This window comes from Gobio gobio (genome assembly GCF_949357685.1).
Source record: "Gobio gobio genome assembly, chromosome: 12".
Taxonomy (NCBI): Eukaryota; Metazoa; Chordata; class Actinopteri; order Cypriniformes; family Gobionidae; genus Gobio; species Gobio gobio.
Genome location: NC_137105.1, coordinates 6,145,006 through 6,167,090, shown reverse-complemented (window position 1 = coordinate 6,167,090; position 22,085 = coordinate 6,145,006). Strand labels below are relative to the sequence as shown.

General features: G+C 39.8%; 1 protein-coding gene across 1 annotated transcript in view; it reads right to left on the bottom strand.

Annotated features, from left to right (window-relative positions):
- The window catches only part of cfap61 (cilia and flagella associated protein 61), a gene marked incomplete at its 3' end in the record, with an annotated part of 50,272 nt that overhangs the window by 9,725 nt on the left and 18,462 nt on the right, over positions 1–22,085 (bottom strand). Inside the window, exons 17-20 of the mRNA XM_079830337.1 lie at positions 10,972–11,099; positions 7,282–7,374; positions 4,728–4,896; positions 2,474–2,648 (exon numbers count right to left, since the gene is read on the bottom strand). Coding sequence (XP_079686463.1) covers positions 2,474–2,648; positions 4,728–4,896; positions 7,282–7,374; positions 10,972–11,099 — 565 coding nt within the window. The remainder of the gene's footprint in view (positions 1–2,473; positions 2,649–4,727; positions 4,897–7,281; positions 7,375–10,971; positions 11,100–22,085) is intronic.

Here is a 22,085-nt window from a genome sequence, read left to right as displayed (position 1 = left end):
TCCCATCATGACTGCGCTCCAGTGCACAAAGCGTCGCTCCATAAAGACATGGATGAGCGAGTTTGGTGTGGAGGAACTTGACTGGCCTGCACAGAGTCCTGACCTCAACCCGATAGAACACCTTTGGGATGAATTAGAGCGGAGACTGAGAGCCAGGCCTTCCCGTCAAAACATCAGTGCCTGACCTCACAAATGCGCTTCCAGAAGAATTGTCATAAACACACTCCTAAACCTCGTGGAAAGCCTTCCCAGAAGAGTTGAAGCTGTTAGAGCTGCAAAGGGTGGGCCAACTCCATATTAAAGGGTTAGTTCACCCAAAAATGAAAATTCTGTCATTAATTACTCACCCTCATGTCGTGCGACACCCGTCAGACCTCCGTTCATATTCGGAACACAAATAAAGATATTTTAGTGTAAAGCTGATGCTGAGAAAGGCTTCAGATAGGCCTCCATTTGCATTCAGTACATTGACACTTCCAAGATCCATGAAAGGCACTCAAAACATCGTTACAAAGTCCATCTCACCACAGTGGCTCTACAATAATTTTACGATGCGACGAAAATAGTTTTTGTGCGCAAAAAAAAATCAAAATAACACCTTTATCCAACTTGTTCTCGACTTCCGTGTATGCCTCCACGACGCATGCGCGAGAATATGACGCAGATCCGGCGTTCGGACACATGACCCAGAAGCGATTTGTTTACGAGCAGAGGAAGACGCGCGTGTCTAAGCTGTTGAATTCTACATTGATCGTGCTTTAGGTCTCGGCGTAGTTCTCAAAATGGGGCTTAAGTGTGTATTTCATGGATTCCCGAACGCCGGCGCTGCGTCATATTCTCGCGCATGCGTCGTGGAGGCACACACGGAAGTCGAGAACAAGTTGGATAAAGGTGTTATTTTGATTTTTTTTTTTGCGCACAAAAACTATTGTCGTCGCATCGTAAAATTATTGTGGAGCCACTGTGGTGAGATGGACTTTGTAACGACGTTTTAAGTGCCTTTCATGGATCTTGGAAGTGTCAATGTACTGAATGCCAATAGAGGCCTGTCTGAAGCCTTTCTCAGCCATCAGCTTTCAACTAAAATATCTTCATTTGTGTTCCGAATATGAACGGAGGTCTGACGGGTGTCCAACGACATGAGGGTGAGTAATTAATGACAGAATTATCATTTTTGGGTGAACTAACCCTTTAAACCCTACGGATTAAGAATGGGATGTCATTAAAGCTCATGTGCATGTAAAGGCAAGCGTCCCAAAACTTTTGTCAATATAGTGTATCAGATCGGAAAGGCATTTATTTTCAATAAAAATTAAGAAAACATAACAAAAGTGTGTGTTTAATAATAAAGTGTTTATCGGTTAGGGGTAGGTGTAGGGAGGGGTTTATTGTCCCAATAAGGCAGCATCCATTTTATAATTTTAAGTATAATCATCTACACTCTATGCTATTATTGAATACCGTTTAAAGTACAACAACACTGAGGTGCAAATAATATCAACCACTATTCATAAGTATGAAAGTATCTCTCATTTCTATTTACAGAGCCTATTGCAAAGAAAATACTGCTATTTTTACATAGTGTAAATAGAAACTATTGCTATTTAAACTAGCCACTGCCAAAACATAAATGTATACCAAATAATAATGAATGTCACAGGTGTGTGTGTGTGTGTGTGAATTGGCTTTGAAAGTGGCTCATCCAATCAGAGCCAGATCTGTCTTTTATAAATGAGGGTTTGTCTTCTATACATCTCACACATGCAGTCCTGTAGCTTCTGTCTGCAAATGCTATATTTATTGGTGCCAGTATATGTTAAATAGGATGTTGCAACAGTGGTCATTTACATATCTGTGTGGTGAATGAATGTGCTTCTTTCCCCATGCAGCGCTGTGCAGCCTCGCTCAAAGCCTTGTCCATGGTGCTGAACCACAGCCAGCGCCGCACAACACTCAACCTCTGAGCGCTGAGATGTTTTCAACCCCAACAGGATTTCTGCCAAGACTATTATCAGGTCATTTCTGTTGACAACTTATTCAGAGCCAGACCCAGCGATGCCTCTCTGGTTGACCCAAATACAAATTCTCATGCCACCAAATTGATATCTTTCATATGCAGACGGTATAATTAGCATTCACTGATAATTGCGCTACTTCCCGGATTATTAAAGGAGGCTGTAATTAGTAAATATAATAGGCTTAATCAGACAGATAGCGGTGGCTCATCTCTGCCCGTGCTGATTAATTCTTAGCTCACCCTGCTAATATTAATATTCCCCTGTAAATGGATGGAAGGAGATTAGATTTCACTCACGCTAATTAGCTACTTGTTATGCTCTGACAGTTGGATGCAGCTTAAGAATAACAGTGGCTTGGTAAATGAGATTATGCATGAGAGAGGTCTGCCATGTCACACTGAGCTAGACTCATACACTCTAATAAAAAAACCTTTTTAAATTTGCAGTAAATGCACCTGTCAGTTCCACAAAGTTGTCCATGAGCCACTGGTGGACGTCTGAGCAGTCGTGCTGGTCGTTGAGGGTGAAGAGGTTGGACGGAACGGGCCACGTGGATCTGTGTCTGGGCTGATGTGTGTTCAGACTGCTGGTGGTCCGGTTAATGACGTCGATACTGGTGAGACTAGGCATCTGAAGTGTCATTAGAAAAAATAATGAAAGTAAAAATCTCTACACACACACACACACACACACACACACACACACACACACACACACACACACACACACACACACACACACACACACACACACACACACACACACACACACACACACACACACACACACACACACACACACACACACACACACACACACACACACACACACACACACACACACACACACACACACACACACACACACACACACACACACACACACACACACACATATTAGTGCTAGGCAATTGATTAATCACAACCAAAAGAAAGGTTTGTCTTTACATAATATATGTGTGTGAACTGTTAATATTTATTATGTATATATAAATACACACGCATGTATATATTTAAGAAAATTATGTTATATTTATACACGAAATATTTATATATAAGATAAATTATATATATATATATATATATATATATATATATATATATATATATATATATATATATATATATATATATATATATATATATATATATATATATATATATATATATACATGCAAATATTTCTTAAATAAATTCATGGAATGTGTATTTACACACACACACACACACACACACACACACACACACACACACACACACACACACACACACACACACACACACACACACACACACACACACACACACACACACACACACACACACACACACACACACACACACACACACACACACACACACACACACACACACACACACACACACACATATATATATACACACATAATAATTATACACAGCAAACTCACATATATTATGTAAACACAAACCTTTATTTTGGATGCGATTAATCGATTGCTCAGCACTAATATATATATATATATATATATATATATATATATATATATATATATATATATATATATATATATATATATATATATATATATATATATATATATATATATATATATATATATATATATATATATATATATATATATATATATATATATACTGTATATATATATATATATATATATATATATATATATATATATATATATATATATATATATATATATATATATATATATATACTGTATATATATATATATATATATATATATATATATATATATATATATATATATATACTACATTTTATATTATATAATCCCAAAACCACAGTTTAAATCAATTTCAAATTAAATCATTTAATATCAATTAACTTTTGTCTAATTTGTCAACACAAATGAGATACTTTGATATACTGTCTATATACAGGGCTTGAGATGAACTTTTTTGCACTCCAGCCACTGTGGCTGGTGGTTTTCCAAAGTTACTAGCCACTAAGGATTTTCACTGGCCACAATTTTGACATCGATACAATGGGGAAAAACTGGCATTTCGATATTTTTAATATAATGTGGCATCAGGTATATTAGCCTGCTGTCATTTAAAGACCGGACGCGCGGATCCATTATACTGTTACACATGAGTTTACTTTCTCAACTGTTTACGTTCACTTCTAACAGAACTGACTGTGTTTACGTGAATACTCGCCAAGACCAGCATGTTGACATTATTTTGAGTGCATTTGACTGTTTAAGTGCAACAAGCAGCAAAAAACAACTCAATTTAGTACAGAGAGGGGGCTTTATGTGCGCAAACTTTGCATGTAAGCACGAAATCTGTGGGAATTATGAGCAATACGCATTACGCACAATCCCACAGAGGAATTCAACCTGTAACACCAACAATATTCATCTGGAGCAAATAAAACGAGTGAGTGTAAATTAGTATTTAACTAATTTACATTTGTTTAAAGTATTTAAAATGTATTTAAATTAATTGATTATATATTTCCAGCTTCTCTCTGCAGTGTAATACCCCTAAATGTATTGTGAGACAGCAGCATCCACATAAGCTGATTTCTCATGTGTTAATTATTATGCTCTGCACGGATAACAAATTAGCATTGCATGAATTTGCAAACACTGAGCTAAGTTGGCGCATAATACATATTTCATAATTCATAGTGACATCTTGGTTCATCGTGTTAATGTTGTGTTTGTGCGTCTCTGACCTGATACTGCAGGCCGGTGCAGAGGATCAGATAGTCATAGTTCACTTTACCACTCGCCATCAGCTCCACGTGTTTGTCCTCACGGTCGATGGCCTTCATCTTACCCGTCACTACACGGATCCAGGAGTGCAAAGACAGCTGGGCTTGATCCTGATCGCTGTAGCAGTGACTGTAGAGGAACAAATCCTGCATCCGTGAAAAGAGCAGTCTTCAAGAGCGGCCAGAAGGACATCAGGAAGTCTTTCAGTGCAACCGCTTTAGATTCTCAATGCTCAAGGTGAACTGATTTACACTGTAAATGAGATGCTGAGAATCAAGGTTTCATGTGTAAGCTCTTCCTCCAGAGCTCTGATACAGTGTGTCTTATCAGTTGTTTGGATCGGTGGATTGGATTAGATGTGCCAGTCATGCAGAACCACTAACAGATGTGATGATAAACAGCCGCTCGCTGGAGCTCAGTTCCTGCTATTCATCAAGAGCACCAGGAAGTGATGCCTTCGGTGAAGCCGCACCAATGCTGCAGCTCTCGAAACATTCAAAATTAAGGCAAGACCTCTTGCTCAGAATCTCTTGAGAGACCAAAGCAGTTTTAAAGTAATACTTCACCCAATTTTATCTTGATTTATTTATTCCAACCAAGTATTATTTGTTCCTCTTTGAAGAAAAACATAAGATGTTCCGCCAAAAATTATGATAGTTTTTCAGTACAAATATCTAAACATCCTTTAGTCAAGATACACTTACTTAAGAAGTAAAATGTCTCAAGGTGTTGTTTTCTATGAAAAATAGTCAAAATTAAGTGAGTTTATACTTAGAATATTTTTTGTTTTCTTGTTTTAGGCATAAACTCAATTTTGATACAATAAAGTAAGTCTTGTTTTCTGAAGTAAAAAATATTGATTTAAGAATTTGTAGATATACTATATTGCCAAAAGTTTTGTGACGCCTGTCTTTACATGCACATGAACTTTAATGACATCCCATTCTTAATCCATAGGGTTTAATGTGGAGTTTGGCTTCAACAGCTTCAACTCTTCTGGGAAGGCTTTCCACAAGGTTTAGGAGTGTGTTTATGGGAATTTTTGACAATTCTTCTGGAAGCGCATTTGTGAGGTCAGGCACTGATGTTGGACGAGAAGGCCTGGCTCTCAGTCTCCGCTCTAATTCATCCCAAAGGCCAGGACTCTGTGCAGGCCAGTCAAGTTCCTCCACAACAAACTCGTTCATCCATGTCTTTATGGAGCGACGCTTTGTGCACTGGTGCGCAGTCATGATGGGACAGGAAGGGGCCTTCCCCAAACTGTTCCCATAAAGTTGGGAGCATGAAATTGTCCAAACTGTCTTGGTATGCTGAAGCATTAAGAGTTCCTTTCACTGGAACTAAGGGGCCAAGCCCAACCCCTGAAAAACAACCCCACACCATAATCCCATTATCCCTCCTCCACCAAACTTTACACTTGGCACAATGCAATCAGGCAAGTCCCGTTCTCCTGGCAACCACCAAACCCAGACTCGTCCATCGGATTGCCAGACAGAGAAGCGTGATTGGTCACTCCAGAGAACACGTCTCCACTGCTCTAGAGTCCAGTGGCGGCGTGCTTTACCCCACTGCATCCCACGCTTTGCATTGCACTTGGTGATTTAAGGCTTGGATGATCTGCTCAGCCATGGAAACCTGTTCCATGAAGCTCTACGCACTGTTCTTAAGCTCATCTGAAGGCCACACGAAGTTTGGAGGTCTGTAGCTATTGACTCTGTGCGCCTCAGCATGCGCTGACCCCGCTCTGTGATTTTACTTGGCCTACCCCTTCGTGGCTGAGTTGCTGTTGTTCCCAATCGCTTCCACTTTGTTATAACACCACTAACAGTTGAGCGTGGAATATTTAGTAGTGAGGACATTTCACAAATGGATTTATTGCACGGTACCACAGTAGAGCGGCCCATTCTTTCACAAATGTTAGTAGAAGCGTCTGCAGGCCTAGTGCTTGATTTATACACCTGTGGCCATGGAAGTGATTGAACATCTGAATTCAGTGATGTGGAGGGGCGTCCCAGTACTTTTGGCAATATAGTGTATTTGTAATGGAATCATTATCCAAGACAAAAATAATAAGTAAGAAAATCATATTTTGCACTGTATAAAAGTACCATAAAAGCAGTCCAAAATTATTAATGTCAAATCTCATTTGCAGTCATAATTTTCTGTATTTCGATCAGTCAACAAATTGTATAAATGTTTGCCATTTTCCACTGACTTGAAAAACATTGACATCTTTTATATATATATTTTTTACAGCTATGCAATTCTGCCATCTAAAGTGGTCTAAGAAGAAATGATCAATAATGTTTTTAATTAAATGACTCTGGATTGCAATATTAAAATATATGTCAATGTTTCAAGTTTGGACTCCGATGAGGGGCCAGAACAGCTTTAATGCTTCAGCACTTCACATCTGTATGATAGAATGGAAATGACGCTGTTTTCCCCTCTCTCGTGGAGTGGAAATATGCCGCTCGGAGTCTAAATGCCTCTCGTTTGTAATGCATCGCTCACCTTGTAGCCAGAAATCTCATGTTATCATCAGAGCAGCGATCTGGAAGGCCGTGAGTGGAGATGAGAGTGAGATTGTTGAATCGGAGATGAGGACTGGTCAAATACAAGCAGGAGAGAGAAATGTGAGAGTCAAACATCTTTTTATCAACTTGTTTGCATCTTGACATTACATAAATGAGAAACACCGATGTTCATACTCTTAATGGATTTCACGAAAAACGTGCCTGGCTAATAGATTTGATTTGTGCTCTTTTGAAGAACAGACCCCGTGTAGGACAGATCTTGTCCATTTTGGATAATGAGGCTATTTTTGTCCAATTTTTTGTTCTTTTTTCTGTCCAGAAATGAATACCATTGAATGAAGAGAGGACAGTGGCGACGTCTGAACAAAAGCATGCGGGGTGTGTGAGGTTATTCTGCAAACACTCGACGGACAGATGCTGAAATCCCTTAATTTCCAGTGCAGCGCTGGCCTGCATTAAAGCGCTTTCTTCTCCAACCATCACAGTAAAAGCCTTTCCTTTTGTTTTGTCCTTTTTCCCCCTCTTGTTTTGTTTCCTGTGTGCAGTGGTCTCCCCCCGTCGCCCTCCTCCCGTCCCCTCAGGAGTGTAAAAAGGTCTCTTGTCATGTAAATGACCTGTTTTGTATGTGCTGGAAAGACATGATCTCTATCTGTGGCGGGAGAGGAAATCAGGCTAGCGTGTGTAGAGAGAGGAGCGCTTGTGAGTGCGTGAGGCCTGCGGACCGTCACCATTGATCAGACCGAGGGCTCTGGACACACAGCCGCGGGTCTGCGTTCTAGCGCTCTAAGCAATGCAGACAGACGGAGCTGCTACTGTCATCTTCAGCTATCTGTCTTTTATTTTAGCTGGGGGTTTTTTTCTCCTTCCTGCATGTTTGATTTGCACAAACATTCACATGGAAATGTTGTTTCAGAGAAATGGCCATTTTTAACACCACTTTGAACAGTGTACAGGGTTTGAAAGTCAGTTTATTTATTTTTAACAAAGGGATTCATCTATTCATTCTAACAGGTTTCAAAACCTGTTAATACAATTTGGGACATGCCTAAAAAAATAATTATTGTCTATTGCTAAAAAAAAATTACACTAAAATCCACTAAAATATTTCAACAAAATTAGGGGCATCCCTAAATACACAAGAAATATAATATTACATACACTCTAAAAAATGCTGGGTTAAAAATAACCCAAGTTGGGTTGAAAATGGACTAACCCAGCGATTGGGTTGTTTTAACCCAGCGATTGGGTTGTTTTAACCCAGAGATTGGGTTGTTTTAACCCAGCGATTGGGTATTTTTAAGCAAACATTTAACCCAATCGCTGGGTTAAAACAACCCAATTGCTGGGTTAGTCCATTTTCAACCCAACTTGGGTTATTTTTAACCCAGCATTTTTAGAGTGTACATTATATATTATTTACAAATACTATATACATTAAAAATATTATAATATGATTTTTTTTATTCAAGCCATAAACATTAATTAATTAAATGAATGCTTCATGAATGTTTATTGCTACAATAACATTGAAATAAAGGTTTAAGACCATGCATACATTAAAATATTTAATTTGGGACCTGTCTAAATGCACTTAATAAATTAAAAATGATTTTATTTGATCTATTAACATTAATTAAATTATTGTTTATTGCTAAAATAACATTCAAATTATATTTTAAAACATTTTGATTTGTGTGATTTTTTTTTATTTAAAGCCATAAACATTAATGAATTAAATTCATGTTTATTGCTGGATTACAATTTTAAAACATTCATACAAATATATGAAATAAAATAAAACATTTAGCCTAAATGAACCACTCAGGAGGGAGTTAGCTAGTTTGGGACAGGATGTTTTAGTTATTGATAAACATAATTTAAAGAAACATTTGTTTGATCACTTTTCTTACAATAATATTTTTTTTTCTTTAGCTTGACAAATGCAGTACACACTTTTTTTTGACTATTTTTATAGATGTTGTTTCAGTAATAAATGATAGAATTATTTGAAGAACAGAATTATTTGTCCATCTTTTATACTAGAAAAAGGAAATCCAGAATGTGTGTCAATGTGAAATGTTAATCTTGTGTGTGTGTGTTTTCTCTCCACAGGCTGTTCTTGACCACCAGCTCACAGCGTTATGGGCTTATCAGCAGCTGACAGGCCTCTATTGTGGCCAGTGTCTGACTGCTAAGTTTAGGGGCCAAGCTGGGGCCAAGCATCTTTATCGGTCCTCTATGGTCCTGCATTTCACCCCATCCTCAGGGGTGATAAAGGACAAGAGGGCGAGCGTGAGGGGGGCCAACAGTTTTGGCTTGATAGATAAGCACTGTCGGCCATGGCCTCCACGTTCTCCATTAGTCAGGCGGCCTCTACAGGGGCTGACCGGCCATAAGTTTAGTGGACACTAACTGCCTCATTAGTCAAGTCATTAGCGACAGCAAACACCAATTGCGGCCTAGAGAACAGTGGCAGGGCTAATTAAAGGGCCAGCGCGTGACCTCCGCACACTGCCAGCTCTAGACAGCTGCGTGCCCGCAGTGCCTGCCAAAGCAGCAGGAGTTAACACACACACACACACAACCGCAGAGCGACCCCTGGTTGCCAGGCAGTTATCAGCTTTCAGGAAACAAGAACAGCCTTAAATCACAGCTTTGTTTGGTCAAGCGCTCTGTGAGAAGCTGCTTCCAAACTCCTGACATCTCCAGATATCCTCTCGATAAAATGTCATTCCGGAAAAAAATCGGATTTTTTTTCTCCAAAAGAAATCAATACTTTTATTCAGCAAGGATGCATGAAATTGATCAAAAGCGACAGTAAAGACATGTTACAAAATATGTGTATGTCAAATAAATGGCAAAAAATATATCATGGTTGCCACAAAAATATGAAGCAGCACAAATGTTTTCATCGATGATAATCAGAAATGTTTGTTGAGCAACAAATCATCATATCAGAATGATTTCTGAAGGGTCATGAGTAATGATGCTGAAAATGCAGCTTTGGTCATTTTACAATATATTCAAATAGAAAACAGTTCTTTTAAATTGTAATGTTATTTCACAATATTACTGTTTTTACTGTATTTTGAATACAACCTTGGTGAGCAGAAAGACCTCAACCTTTTGAATGGTAGAGTAAATCACATTTTCAAGAAAGACTTAATGGCATATTTGTTTGTAAATGAACTCTATATTTACGGTTTTTCTACCAGAACGTGGACCTGATATACAAGTCAAAATCTTTCCAATCTTTCCCCTTAGAACCAACACTTGGTTGGGAATAACTGCTAAAAAATACATCATATTTTTATTTGAAGAATCTACAAATGGCTGTTTTTCAAATTCAAAGCGCCTTGTCTTTCTTTCGAACACAAAGAGATCTCTGTGCAGAGGCTGAATGATCCAGAATACAGTTATTAATTGGCGCATGTTGAGCTGAATGTTATTATATAAAGCCTTAAGCTCAGATTTCATGCAATCATTGTTTCGCTCAAATCCCTGAGGGTCACTCTCACTAATTACGATCACACTTGAGACGACGTCCCCCCACCAGACAGAAATGTCTTGCCGTTTCTTCAAAAAGAAATCATAAATGCTATTTAGGGCTGCTTTAACGGCGTCGACCGTTTGATTGAAGTAGCATATCAAAAAATGGCATGCTTACCTGAATGTCAGTGTTTCCAGAAAAGCTAAACCCGTGTCGGATGCTCCCACTACCACGATTCTGGCATTGATGGTGACCTTCGGCTCCATTATGAGTTTTCTGTTTGTGTGGTACAGGGCAAAATGAGCCTGGTAGGAAGAAATGAGACAACAAGATCTTTAGTGTCATCTAACCCATATAAATGCTCACCGGTGGTTAATTGGAACGGGTTTTTCAGTGGCTAATGCTGATGCTGACACCTAGAGAATTGATGACCAATTTATATACAATTTAATTAAAGAAAATGGGATGTTATTTAATACTCCTATTCAGCAAGGATGCATTAAATTGATCAGAAGGGACAGTAATGTAACAAAATATTTCTATTTTAAATAGATGCTGTTATTTTGAACCTTCTATTCATCAAAGAATCTGAAAACATGTATCATGGCTTCCACAAAAATATGAAGCAGCACAACTTTTTTCAACACTAGCCACGTTTACGTGCGCACTTTTTTGTCATTCCGATTGAAAGATTCGGTGGACTGTTTACACGTGCTGATGGTTTTAATGGGAATAATTTTGTGACATGCGCACACAGTTTGTCTGTCGCATAGATTCGTAACGTTGCCAATTATAATAACTGCGACGTTCGTGGATCAATAGTTCTGTGTTGGTAATTTTTATATTTATTTATCTTTCTGTGGGCGGACATGCGTAGTTTAACCTAATTCATGTCCTATACAATGGCAATTTCAAAGGCTGTGAATGAAGAATGCGGACTCAAAATTCATTATTTTATTTTGAAAAACACAAAATTAACAATAAATTGCACCCAAATTATTAATAAAAACATAGGATATACGGTGAAACATGAATGAAAGCATTCAAGATGTGCTCAGCATCATTACTAGTAGGCTAGATACATACTAAACGCATAAATATTTCAGATGATTAAGGAAAGATACCGTAATCACAGAGGTATAAATATTAACAAAAGCAATTCAAGGATTAGTTCACTTTTAAATAAACTTTTGCTGATAATTTACTCACCCCCATGTCATCCAAGATGTCCATGTCTTTCTTTCTGCAGGCGAAAAGAAATTAAGGTTTTTGATAAAAACATTCCAGGATTTTTCTCCATTTAATGGACTTCAATGGGCTCCAAACCGTCAATACTTTCAGTGCAGCTTCAAAGGGCTTTAAACGATACCAGGCGATGAATAAGGGTCTTATCTAGCGAAACGATCAGTTTCTGCGAGAAACCGAGCAGTATTTATGCTATTATTTTACCTCTTATCAGACGAACGTGATCATCTCTGAGCTCCGCCATAACGTCCGCTAAGTGAGGTCAAAATACGAGCGTGGGCATAGATGTATACATAGATGCCTCATTAGCGCCTGCATGAATCAGTAGAATGAGGCATCTACAACTGATACATCTATGACCACGCTCGTATTTTGACCTCACTTAGCGGAAGTTATGGCGGAGCTCAGAGATGATCACGTTCGTCTGATAAGAGGTAAAACAATAGCATAAATACTGCTCGGTTTCTCGCAGAAACTGATCGTTTCACTAGATAAGACCCTTATTCATCGTCTGGTATCGTTTAAAGCCCTTTGAAACTGTCATTTGGACCTTGAACCGTTTGGAGCCCATTGAAGTCCATTATATGAAGAAAAATCCTGGAATGTTTTCATCAAAAACCTTAATTTCTTTTCGACTGCAGAAAGAAAGACATGGACATCTTGGATGACATGGGGGTGAGTCAATTATCAGCAAAAGTTTATTTAAAAGTGAACTAATCCTTTAAAGTAGACCATGGGTAATGTTACTTAACCAATTTGAAACAGTTGAACTTTTTTTATATATAACTTACGAGAGAAATACAGAAAGACGTACACTCAAAGTAATCGGATCAGGTCGTTTACATGGTGGGATTTTTCGTTTGATCGGTTCATGAAAAGGTTTATCCCACCCCTCTCAAACAATTACAATTTCATTCGGTTTGGGCATTTTTATTCCGATTGAGGTGTTTATATGGAGCATTTTCATTCGTATTGGACTTTTAAACCGATAACAGTGCTCCATGTAAACGCATCTACTGATAATCATAAATGTTTCTTGAGCAAATCCTCATATTAGAATGATTTCTGAAGGATCATGTGACACTGAAGACTGGAGTAATGATGCTGAAAATTCAGCTTTGATCACAGAAATAAATTACATTTGAAAATATATTCACCTAGAAAACAATCACTGGAAATTGTAATAATATTTATGTTTTTACTGTATTTTTAATCAAATAAATGCAGCCTTAGTGAGACTTCTTAAAACATCTCACTGACCTTTTGAACAGTAGAGCACTTATATTTATTTGAAAACAGAAAATCATGTATATGTATTTTTAAATCTTTCAAATGAAAGCATTAGGTTTGTGTGTCTGAACGTCACTTTCTGATTTCAATATGTCACCAAGATGAGATGAGAATTTGGTGATAAAAATGATAAACAAATCAGTTTTGTACCATATTTCCAGCAATAGTGCCGATTATCAATTTATAGGCATCAAACTTACTGAAAAATACACATTTGTTTTCCTAACACGCACAAAGATATTGATAATATATATCACAGCATATTCGAATGATTTCTGAAGGATCATGTGACACTGAAGACTGGAGTAATGATGCTGAAAATTCAGCTTTAAACACACAAATAAATTACATATTAAAACATATTAAAATAGAAAAACAGTTATTTTAAATTGTAATAATATTTCACAATATTACTGTGTTTACTGCATTTTATAATCTTGGTGAGCAAGAGATATTTAAAATAGAATGAAAAATACACATTTGTTTCCTAACACGCATAAAGAAAACAGCGGTTCATCATATTTGTGGTCATTTGAACTACCAGCTCAACCGGGCCTTATTGTTGAACCCTGGATAATCTCATAAGCCTTTGCTTGTCAGTGCAGTGAAATGGTCGTGTGTTGTGTTTCAGGTGTGTGTTTGTTCTTTAACCAGTGAGTTAACAGCTAACCGCTAAGCTTACTTAGCAGCTAACAGTAATTGCAGTTTTCCTAAAAGCACTGCTGATGTCCTACACACAGACTATTCCATTTGGAAGGGTTCCCCCGCATGACAATAGTTTAATCAGCGCGAGAGCGACAGTATGTTTCACTGAGCACTTATTGAGCTAAAAAGATACCAGCACAGCGGACAGGAAAAAGCATTGCATTAGCGAACACTATAACTCATCTAAAATATTGAAATGTGCCGAGTTCCACTGAAAGAATGGAAACCCACTCTATAAAAAACTGCGCAGGCCACTTCAATGGGCTCTGCGCCTAATACGAAGCATTGAAATGGTCAATTCTTAGAGCAGATTTACAGAAAGGGACATGTTTGGCCGTCTCTGAATCAATTCAAAGCGAACAGCTGCCGCGTTCTCCTAATCATTCTCTCTCTACTTCTCTAATTGGCCCTTGAGCATGAATAATTTGAGGGATTTGTTCTGTGGTACACCTTATCTGATTTAACATGAAAGAATGGAGACGCGGTGAACTCTGGGAAGGGAGAGGCCCAAATTGTCATTGTAATTTAAGGAAACGTAGCTGATTACATGGCCATCAATGATTGGCTCTTCAAAGTCATTCATTAATTGCTGTAATCAATGGCGGGGACTCAAGGAGGTTTCAATTCTGGACATGTTGGGCCACTTGAAGGCAGAAATCAGAAAACGCACAACAGGAATCATGTGCACTAAAAATCGCACAGACATCATTTTCTGGTACCCTCTGGGAAGTTTTGAATGTCATAAGCAATTTTACTATAAAAAGATTTAATATACATTATATATATATATATATATATATATATATATATATATATATATATATATATATATATATATATATATATATATATATATATATATATATATATATATATATATATATATATATATATATATATATATATATATATATATATATATATATATATATATATATATATGTATATATATATATATATATATATATATATATATAACATATTACAAGTTAAAATAAATGTTTTCTATGTGAATATATTGTAATATGTAATTTATTCCTGTGATCAAATCTGGATTTTCAGCATCATTACTGCAGTCTTCAGTGTCACATGATCCTTCAGAAATCATTCTAATATGAAGATTTGCTGCTTAATGTGTGTGTGTGTGTGTGTGTGTGTGTGTGTGTGTGTGTGTGTGTGTGTGTGTGTGTGTGTGTGTGTGTGTGTGTTTGTGGAAACGTGAACCTAAAGTTCAAAAGAACAGCATTTATTTTAAATCTTTTGTTATAATGTTGAAATATTTACTGTCACTTTTGATTAATGTAATGTATTCTTGCTGAGTTAAAGTATTCATTCATTTGTTTGTTTTTTACTATAATTAAAAAAAAACTAAACTTTTTAATACAAATATTGGTTTTGCTCTCTTTTTTTGTTCTATCTATTTTGCTGTCTCTTTTCTTTTTTATATATGTGACCCTGGACCACAATCATAAGGGTCAAATTTATTCAATTTAGATTTATACAACATCTGAAATCTGAGGGTGCAAAAAAATCGAAATATTGAGAAAATCGCATTTAAAGTTGCCCAAATGAAGTCCTTAGCCATGCATATTACTACTAATAATACATTTTTTATATATTTACAGTAGAAATATCAAAATATCTATTGGACCTTTACTTAATATCCTAATAATTTTGGGCATAAAAGAGAAATCAATCATTTTGACCCATACAATTGTTGGCTATTGCCACAAATATACCCATGTGACTTATGACGGTTTTTGTGGTCCAGGGTCACATATAGTTTTAAATGAGGTTAAAGAATAACATTTGAAAATCATCCACTGATATTGATAAAATGTTCAGCATTTAAATGATGATGTTTGATGAAAAAGTTAAATATGATTTCACTGTAAGAGTTTGCATACTGAATTGCGATCAGTCTTTCTCTCTTTAACCCGTAGCTGCTGTAAAGGGGGCACAGATGATGTGTGCCAAATCAATGACTGTGAAAGTGTTTTCTGTGAAATGATGCTCATTTCTTCAAAACTACAAAAATGTTCATAGATTGTATTCATCTGCTCCTGATCGTGAAGTGACAGTTACAGGATGTCAAACAGGAGCTGAGCCTGTCCTCTCTGCTCAGGTAAAGCCAGCACAGGTGCGTCCGTCTCAAACGCTGGTGGACATGCAGCACTTCTATCAGACATAATGCCCTTCGTAACACAACACTCTATTGACGAAGACCGAACAGGTGCTTTAACTCTGATTAATTCATCTGAACCGGACGGAGGATTAACGCAGTCACTGCGCTCTTATCTGCAGCGCTGCCTGGACACCGGCGTTGCTGCGCTACCAAATGGAGCTTTCTAATGTGGACTGAAGGGTGACAGCTTGTGTTTCTTGCTAATGCACTACACACACACACACACACACACACACACACACACACACACACACACACACACACACACACACACACACACACATAAAGCTGCATATGACACAGCAGCTCTGTTCCAAAACCTAATGAGCGGCCTTGTTGTCCACTGCCTTTCGCTTCAAATCCCAGACTTTACATTGAACTTTAAGTGGGGACTGAATTGTTTGTAAAGCAAAAGTACACAACACAAAAATACGCTAATAACGTGATAACCTAACATTAAAATACATAACACAATATAAATATAAATTGTCGTATTTGTAATGTTTTTGAAAGAAGTCTCTTACACTCAAAAAAGCTGCATATATTTGATCAAAAATACAGTAATAAACAGTAATATAGTTAAATATTATTACTATTTTTTTTAAATTATAAATTGCATTTATAATAAACATTTCATTAATGTCGGTTACCATATTGACCTCATAGCAGTGCATGTGGCCATTGGCTTTGTGAAGGATGAATAAGATGCAACTACAAGAAAATACCTTTTGTTCGGTTAGTAATTGTTGTGTGACCTGGTGACATTAAGTAATAAGTGGGTCGTTCGCCTTTTACATGTGAAACCACTCCCCTCCCTCCGGCAGAGACGCCTATCTCATGCTGAGAGAGGATATATATATATATATATATATATATGAATGTCCACTGTTTCAGCAGAGAAAAAAAGTCTTTCTCCTTGTGTTAAAGAAATAAACACAACGGATGAAAGGCGGTTCCTTGTGTCCGCCCTGTGATTTGTGTACCCGTCAAGTGAAAAGCGTTACACAAACACGTACAAAATGCTGCCTACTTAGGGTTTGCAACCCACCTACAAGCTTTTTTTGTAAACTGCCATCACCAGCGGGGGAGACATCACATCAAATGCTCTATTCATGCTCTACTGAGGTGTTTTATTGAATAAAACTGTGAAATAATGTGGGCTGAATGTGCTTTCATAACACCTCATGATTCATTTAGCTCATTTAGATTGTATTGATGAAGAAACATTGTGTGAAGCGAAATCCCCCCTCTGGCTAGGGTGTGTGGAATCTCAATCAGGAGTACACACACACACACACACACACACACACACACACACACACACAAGCACGTCTACAGCAGATGTTGGTTGTTCTGATGATGGCTGGATAAGAACGCTGCTGCTTTACCTGTTAGAAAGCAGCGTAAACATTCACCGCCATCTGCCACCATCCATCCATCTGCTTCTTTACAACTAGATGTTCAATAACCTCAGGCAACAACGGCCCTGTGGTCTGCTTCACGTACAGCTAACGATTCTGATACACAAAACGCATAATGAGTGGAATAATGCAGACAGCTACTACGTTAATTATTGATAAACATAAGTGTGAGAAACAAAGATGTCATGCTGTCCCTTGACAGTTTGGGGATGAAGAGTTACAAGTGTGTCCCAAATGTGACGGCACATTCATTTACTGCACAGCACCCTCTTGTGGCACATCATTTCCTGCTCAATGTGATTGCTTAAGTTTGCGTCGTTATTATTGCTCATATTGAGGGTTATGGATTTAAACAAACCCCTAGCCCTAAGTAGTACAGTTCAACATGTAAATAGTCCAAAACTGGGGCCAGTTGCATAAACACAGCCAATATGTTAAGACTGTGTCTTAAAGAGTTCCTATTATGCTTTTTTACTGTGCTGTTTGAACAAAGCACAAAGTCCCTCCAAAGTGAGTTATTCTCTATATCAGTGTAACTGTTTCAGAACTCCCTGAAACAGTCTACGGTTGAAACTCACGGGATGAATCCGAAATCGCCCCCTATACCCTTAAATAGGGCACTACTTGAGGGGACAGCCATTTATAGTGGTGTCCGAAACCATAGTAGACGTTATTGAGTGCACTCATTCTATCCCACATTGCACCGCAATAACGAGTGTACAGCTTTTTGCGTAGGAGTTTCCCTTTCAGACGCAAAATGTATTTAAATGAATCATGCAAGGTGATTTACTAAGATTTGTGCTCATCAATTTACTTTTGTGCCAGTATTTACCTCCCAAAAAAAGCGTGTCTTAAACCAGAAGCTAACTGGTTGATTGCGTTGGTCTTTATGGAAATGATCGTCTGTGTTCTTTAATTTGAGTGTTGTCAGTAGATCACGTGCAGAAGTTTCTACTCCCTTCTGCACTTTTTTGGAATTGCGCTCTCGCACTAATTTGCCCTCTTTGGTAAATCTGGCCCTATGTTTTTATGTAACTCGACTTTAAAAAAAGTTATAATGAGTTTAAAGATCAAAATTTGATGACTAACTTGTAAGAATAGTCTATTCAATTGGCTATTGTTTGTGCTACAGATATAGATACAAATACAAATACAACAGCCAAGCTGTCACAGACACGTCAGGTTCCACCCTTCACAGCGCACTCCATCCCCAGAGTACTGATCACTATCACCTGCACCTCATCATGGCACTCATCACCAGCACTATAAGAAGCACACGCACACAGCACTCCACGTCCGGTCTCGTTCGCATATACTGCTACCTATGCTTACCTCAAGGACACGCCTATCGATACTACCTGTCTCCAGCGTGAATCCCTCCTTCCGTGTTTCCTGTCTGCTGTGTGGGTATGTTCCTGTCCGTCCCTCTGACCTCCAGCGATCTCCAGTCTCCAGCGATCTCCAGTCTCCAACAATCTCCAGGCTCCAGCGTCATTCTACCTTCTATGCAAAAGACAGTAACTCTCATACTCATATCACCTTCCCAACTACCATCAACCGCTTAACTCACCTGCTCCACTTCCCATGCTCTACTGTGGTCAATAAACTACCATTCCTGTTAACACCTGTGTCTGCCTCCTGTCTACATGTAACAGAAGACCGGACCCTAACCGAGACCCAGTATGAGCCAACCGGATCCCTTCCAGGAATTGGTAGATGCGCTTCGGCGCACATTTCCTCCACAACCCACTCCAGTTACTGTCCATTCACCTGTACCAGCGAACACCAACCCATCTGTCAACAACCCTCCTTCACTACCTCCGTATGCTAGTCCCATGGCCAAACCGGCGCCCTACTCAGGATCGGCGGAGAATTGCAGTGGCTTCCTGCTGCAATGCACACTGGTCCTGGAGATGCAGCCGCACTTGTACCCGAGCGACACTTCCAAGATAGCCTTCATTATCTCTCAGCTCAGCGGCCAAGCATTAATGTGGGCCGATTCCATCTGGTCACAACAGGGTGCGGTAACGCAATCATATACAGCGTTAATTTCCCACTTCCGGGAGGTGTTTGGGAAGCCTATCACAGATTCGTCAGCTGGTGAGAAACTTTATAATTTAAAACAGGGATCCCTGTCTATTTACAATTATGCTTTGCAATTCAGAACGCTTGCAGCAGTCAGCGGATGGAATGAACAGGCGCTGATAACTACATTTCGGCAAGGATTGGAACCTCGGGTACGGCTGCATCTCGCTGCATGCAAGGACTCCATCGGCCTTGAGAAGTTCATCCAGCATTCCATTCGCTGTGCCACTCGCATGCAGACGTGCATCCAAGAGCACCAGGACCAGTATCCCTTCAACGTGCCCTTCCGCCGATCCGAACCCGTCAGCTCCCCAGAACCAGCCCACGAACCCATGGAGTTAGAGAACTCCCGACTAACCCCTGAAGAACGCCGCCGTCGGCTGACCCTACGTCTCTGTCTGTATTGTGGTGAACCTGGGCATGTCATAGCTGCATGCCCCACCCAACCTCCGCGACCCATGGTGAGTGCCATTATTCCTGCTGATCATAAAATGAAACCACTCACCACTGTCGTCACCCTTACTGCCGCTAATGTCTCCCTTTCAGTGGTCGCGCCCCTCGACTCGGGGTCAGCCGGCAACTTCCTCTCCGGTGCCATCTGCCGCCAGTTACGCCTCAAGACCACTCCGTCTCCGACCACCTACAAGATCAGCTCAATAACCGGAAGACCCCTTAGTCGCAAGCACGTCCGTACCGTGGCTGGACCAGTCACTCTCCAGGTTGGGCTTTTACATCGGAAAGAGGCTCACATGCTGGTTCTGGAGGATTCCACCGCTGACGTGGTTCTGGGGCGCCCCTGGTTGGAGCAGCACAACCCTACCATCTCCTAGAAAACGGGCAAAATCCTGAAGTGGGGTGACACTTGCTTCTCACAATGTCTGACTGAACTTCCTCTTCCATCCTCATCTCTGCCTGATCTGACTCTTTGTGCCACATCCATCGAAAGTCCAGTTGAACAACGCTCTGTTGATGTTCCTAAGTGTTACGCCCCCTTCAGCGATGTCTTCTGCCCGCAACGGGCTTCCAAGCTGCCTCCACAACGGCCATGGGACTGTGCCATCGACCTGCTTCCGGGTGAACCAGTACCAAGGGGTAAGATATACCCACTATCCATCCCGGAGGAGAAGGCCATGGAGGAATACATCCAGGAAGCCCTCGACCAAGGTTACATCAGGCCGTCTACTTCCCCTGCTGCGTCCAGCTTCTTCTTCGTGGCAAAAAAGGATGGAGGCTTGCGGCCATGCATCGATTATCGTTCCCTCAACAAGATCACAGTTAAGTTCAGATATCCCCTTCCTCTCGTCCCAGCAGCCCTCGAACACCTCCGTGGTGCCACTGTGTTCACCAAGTTGGACCTCCGCAGTGCGTACAACCTCATCCGGATACGGGAGGGGGACGAGTGGAAGACTGCCTTCATTACCCCTACTGGTCACTATGAATACCTCGTCATGCCGTATGGATTGGTAAACGCCCCCTCCGTATTCCAGGATTTCATCCATGAGGTGCTCCGGGAGTTTCTCCATCGATTCGTCCTAGTCTACATCGACATCCTCATCTACTCCCGGAGCCAGGCCGAACATCGCCAACACGTTGCGGAGGTCCTCAACCGTCTACGTCAGTACCATCTATTCCTCAAGGCCGAAAAGTGTTCTTTCCACCAATCTTCAGTTTCCTTCCTGGGATACCACATTGATCACAGTGGCATCCGGATGGACGAGAGGAAGGTGGAATCCATCACAACCTGGCCAGAACCCACCACTATAAAAGAACTCCAGCGCTTCCTAGGTTTCTCCAATTTCTATCGATGATTCTTCAAAGGTTACAGTTCCATCACTCATCCACTCACCAGTATGTTACGCAACAAGCCCAAGTCTCTGTCCTGGACCCCGGCAGCCACCAACGCCTTCTGCCACCTTAAGAAAGCCTTCACCACCACTCCCCTCCTAGTCCATCCAGACCCGGAAAAGCCCTTCGTCGTGGAGGTGGACGCCTCCACAACCGGAGTGGGAGCGGTGTTGTCTCAGCAGCAGGGGACGCCAAGTAGACTCCACCCATGCGCCTTCTTCTCCCGCAAGCTCAGCCCGGCGGAGGTCAACTACTCCATCGGTGACAGGGAACTTCTCGCAGTCAAGCTTGCCTTGGAAGAGTGGAGGCATTGGTTGGAGGGAGCCAAACATGCGTTCCTGGTGCTTACTGATCATAAAAACCTTGAGTATCTTCGATCAGCCAAGAGACTAAACCCCAGGCAAGCCCGTTGGGGCCTGTTCTTCTCCCGCTTCAATTACACCATCTCCTATCGTCCCGGTACCAATAATCTTAAAGCTGATGCTCTCTCCCGTCTTCATGCCCCTGACGAACAG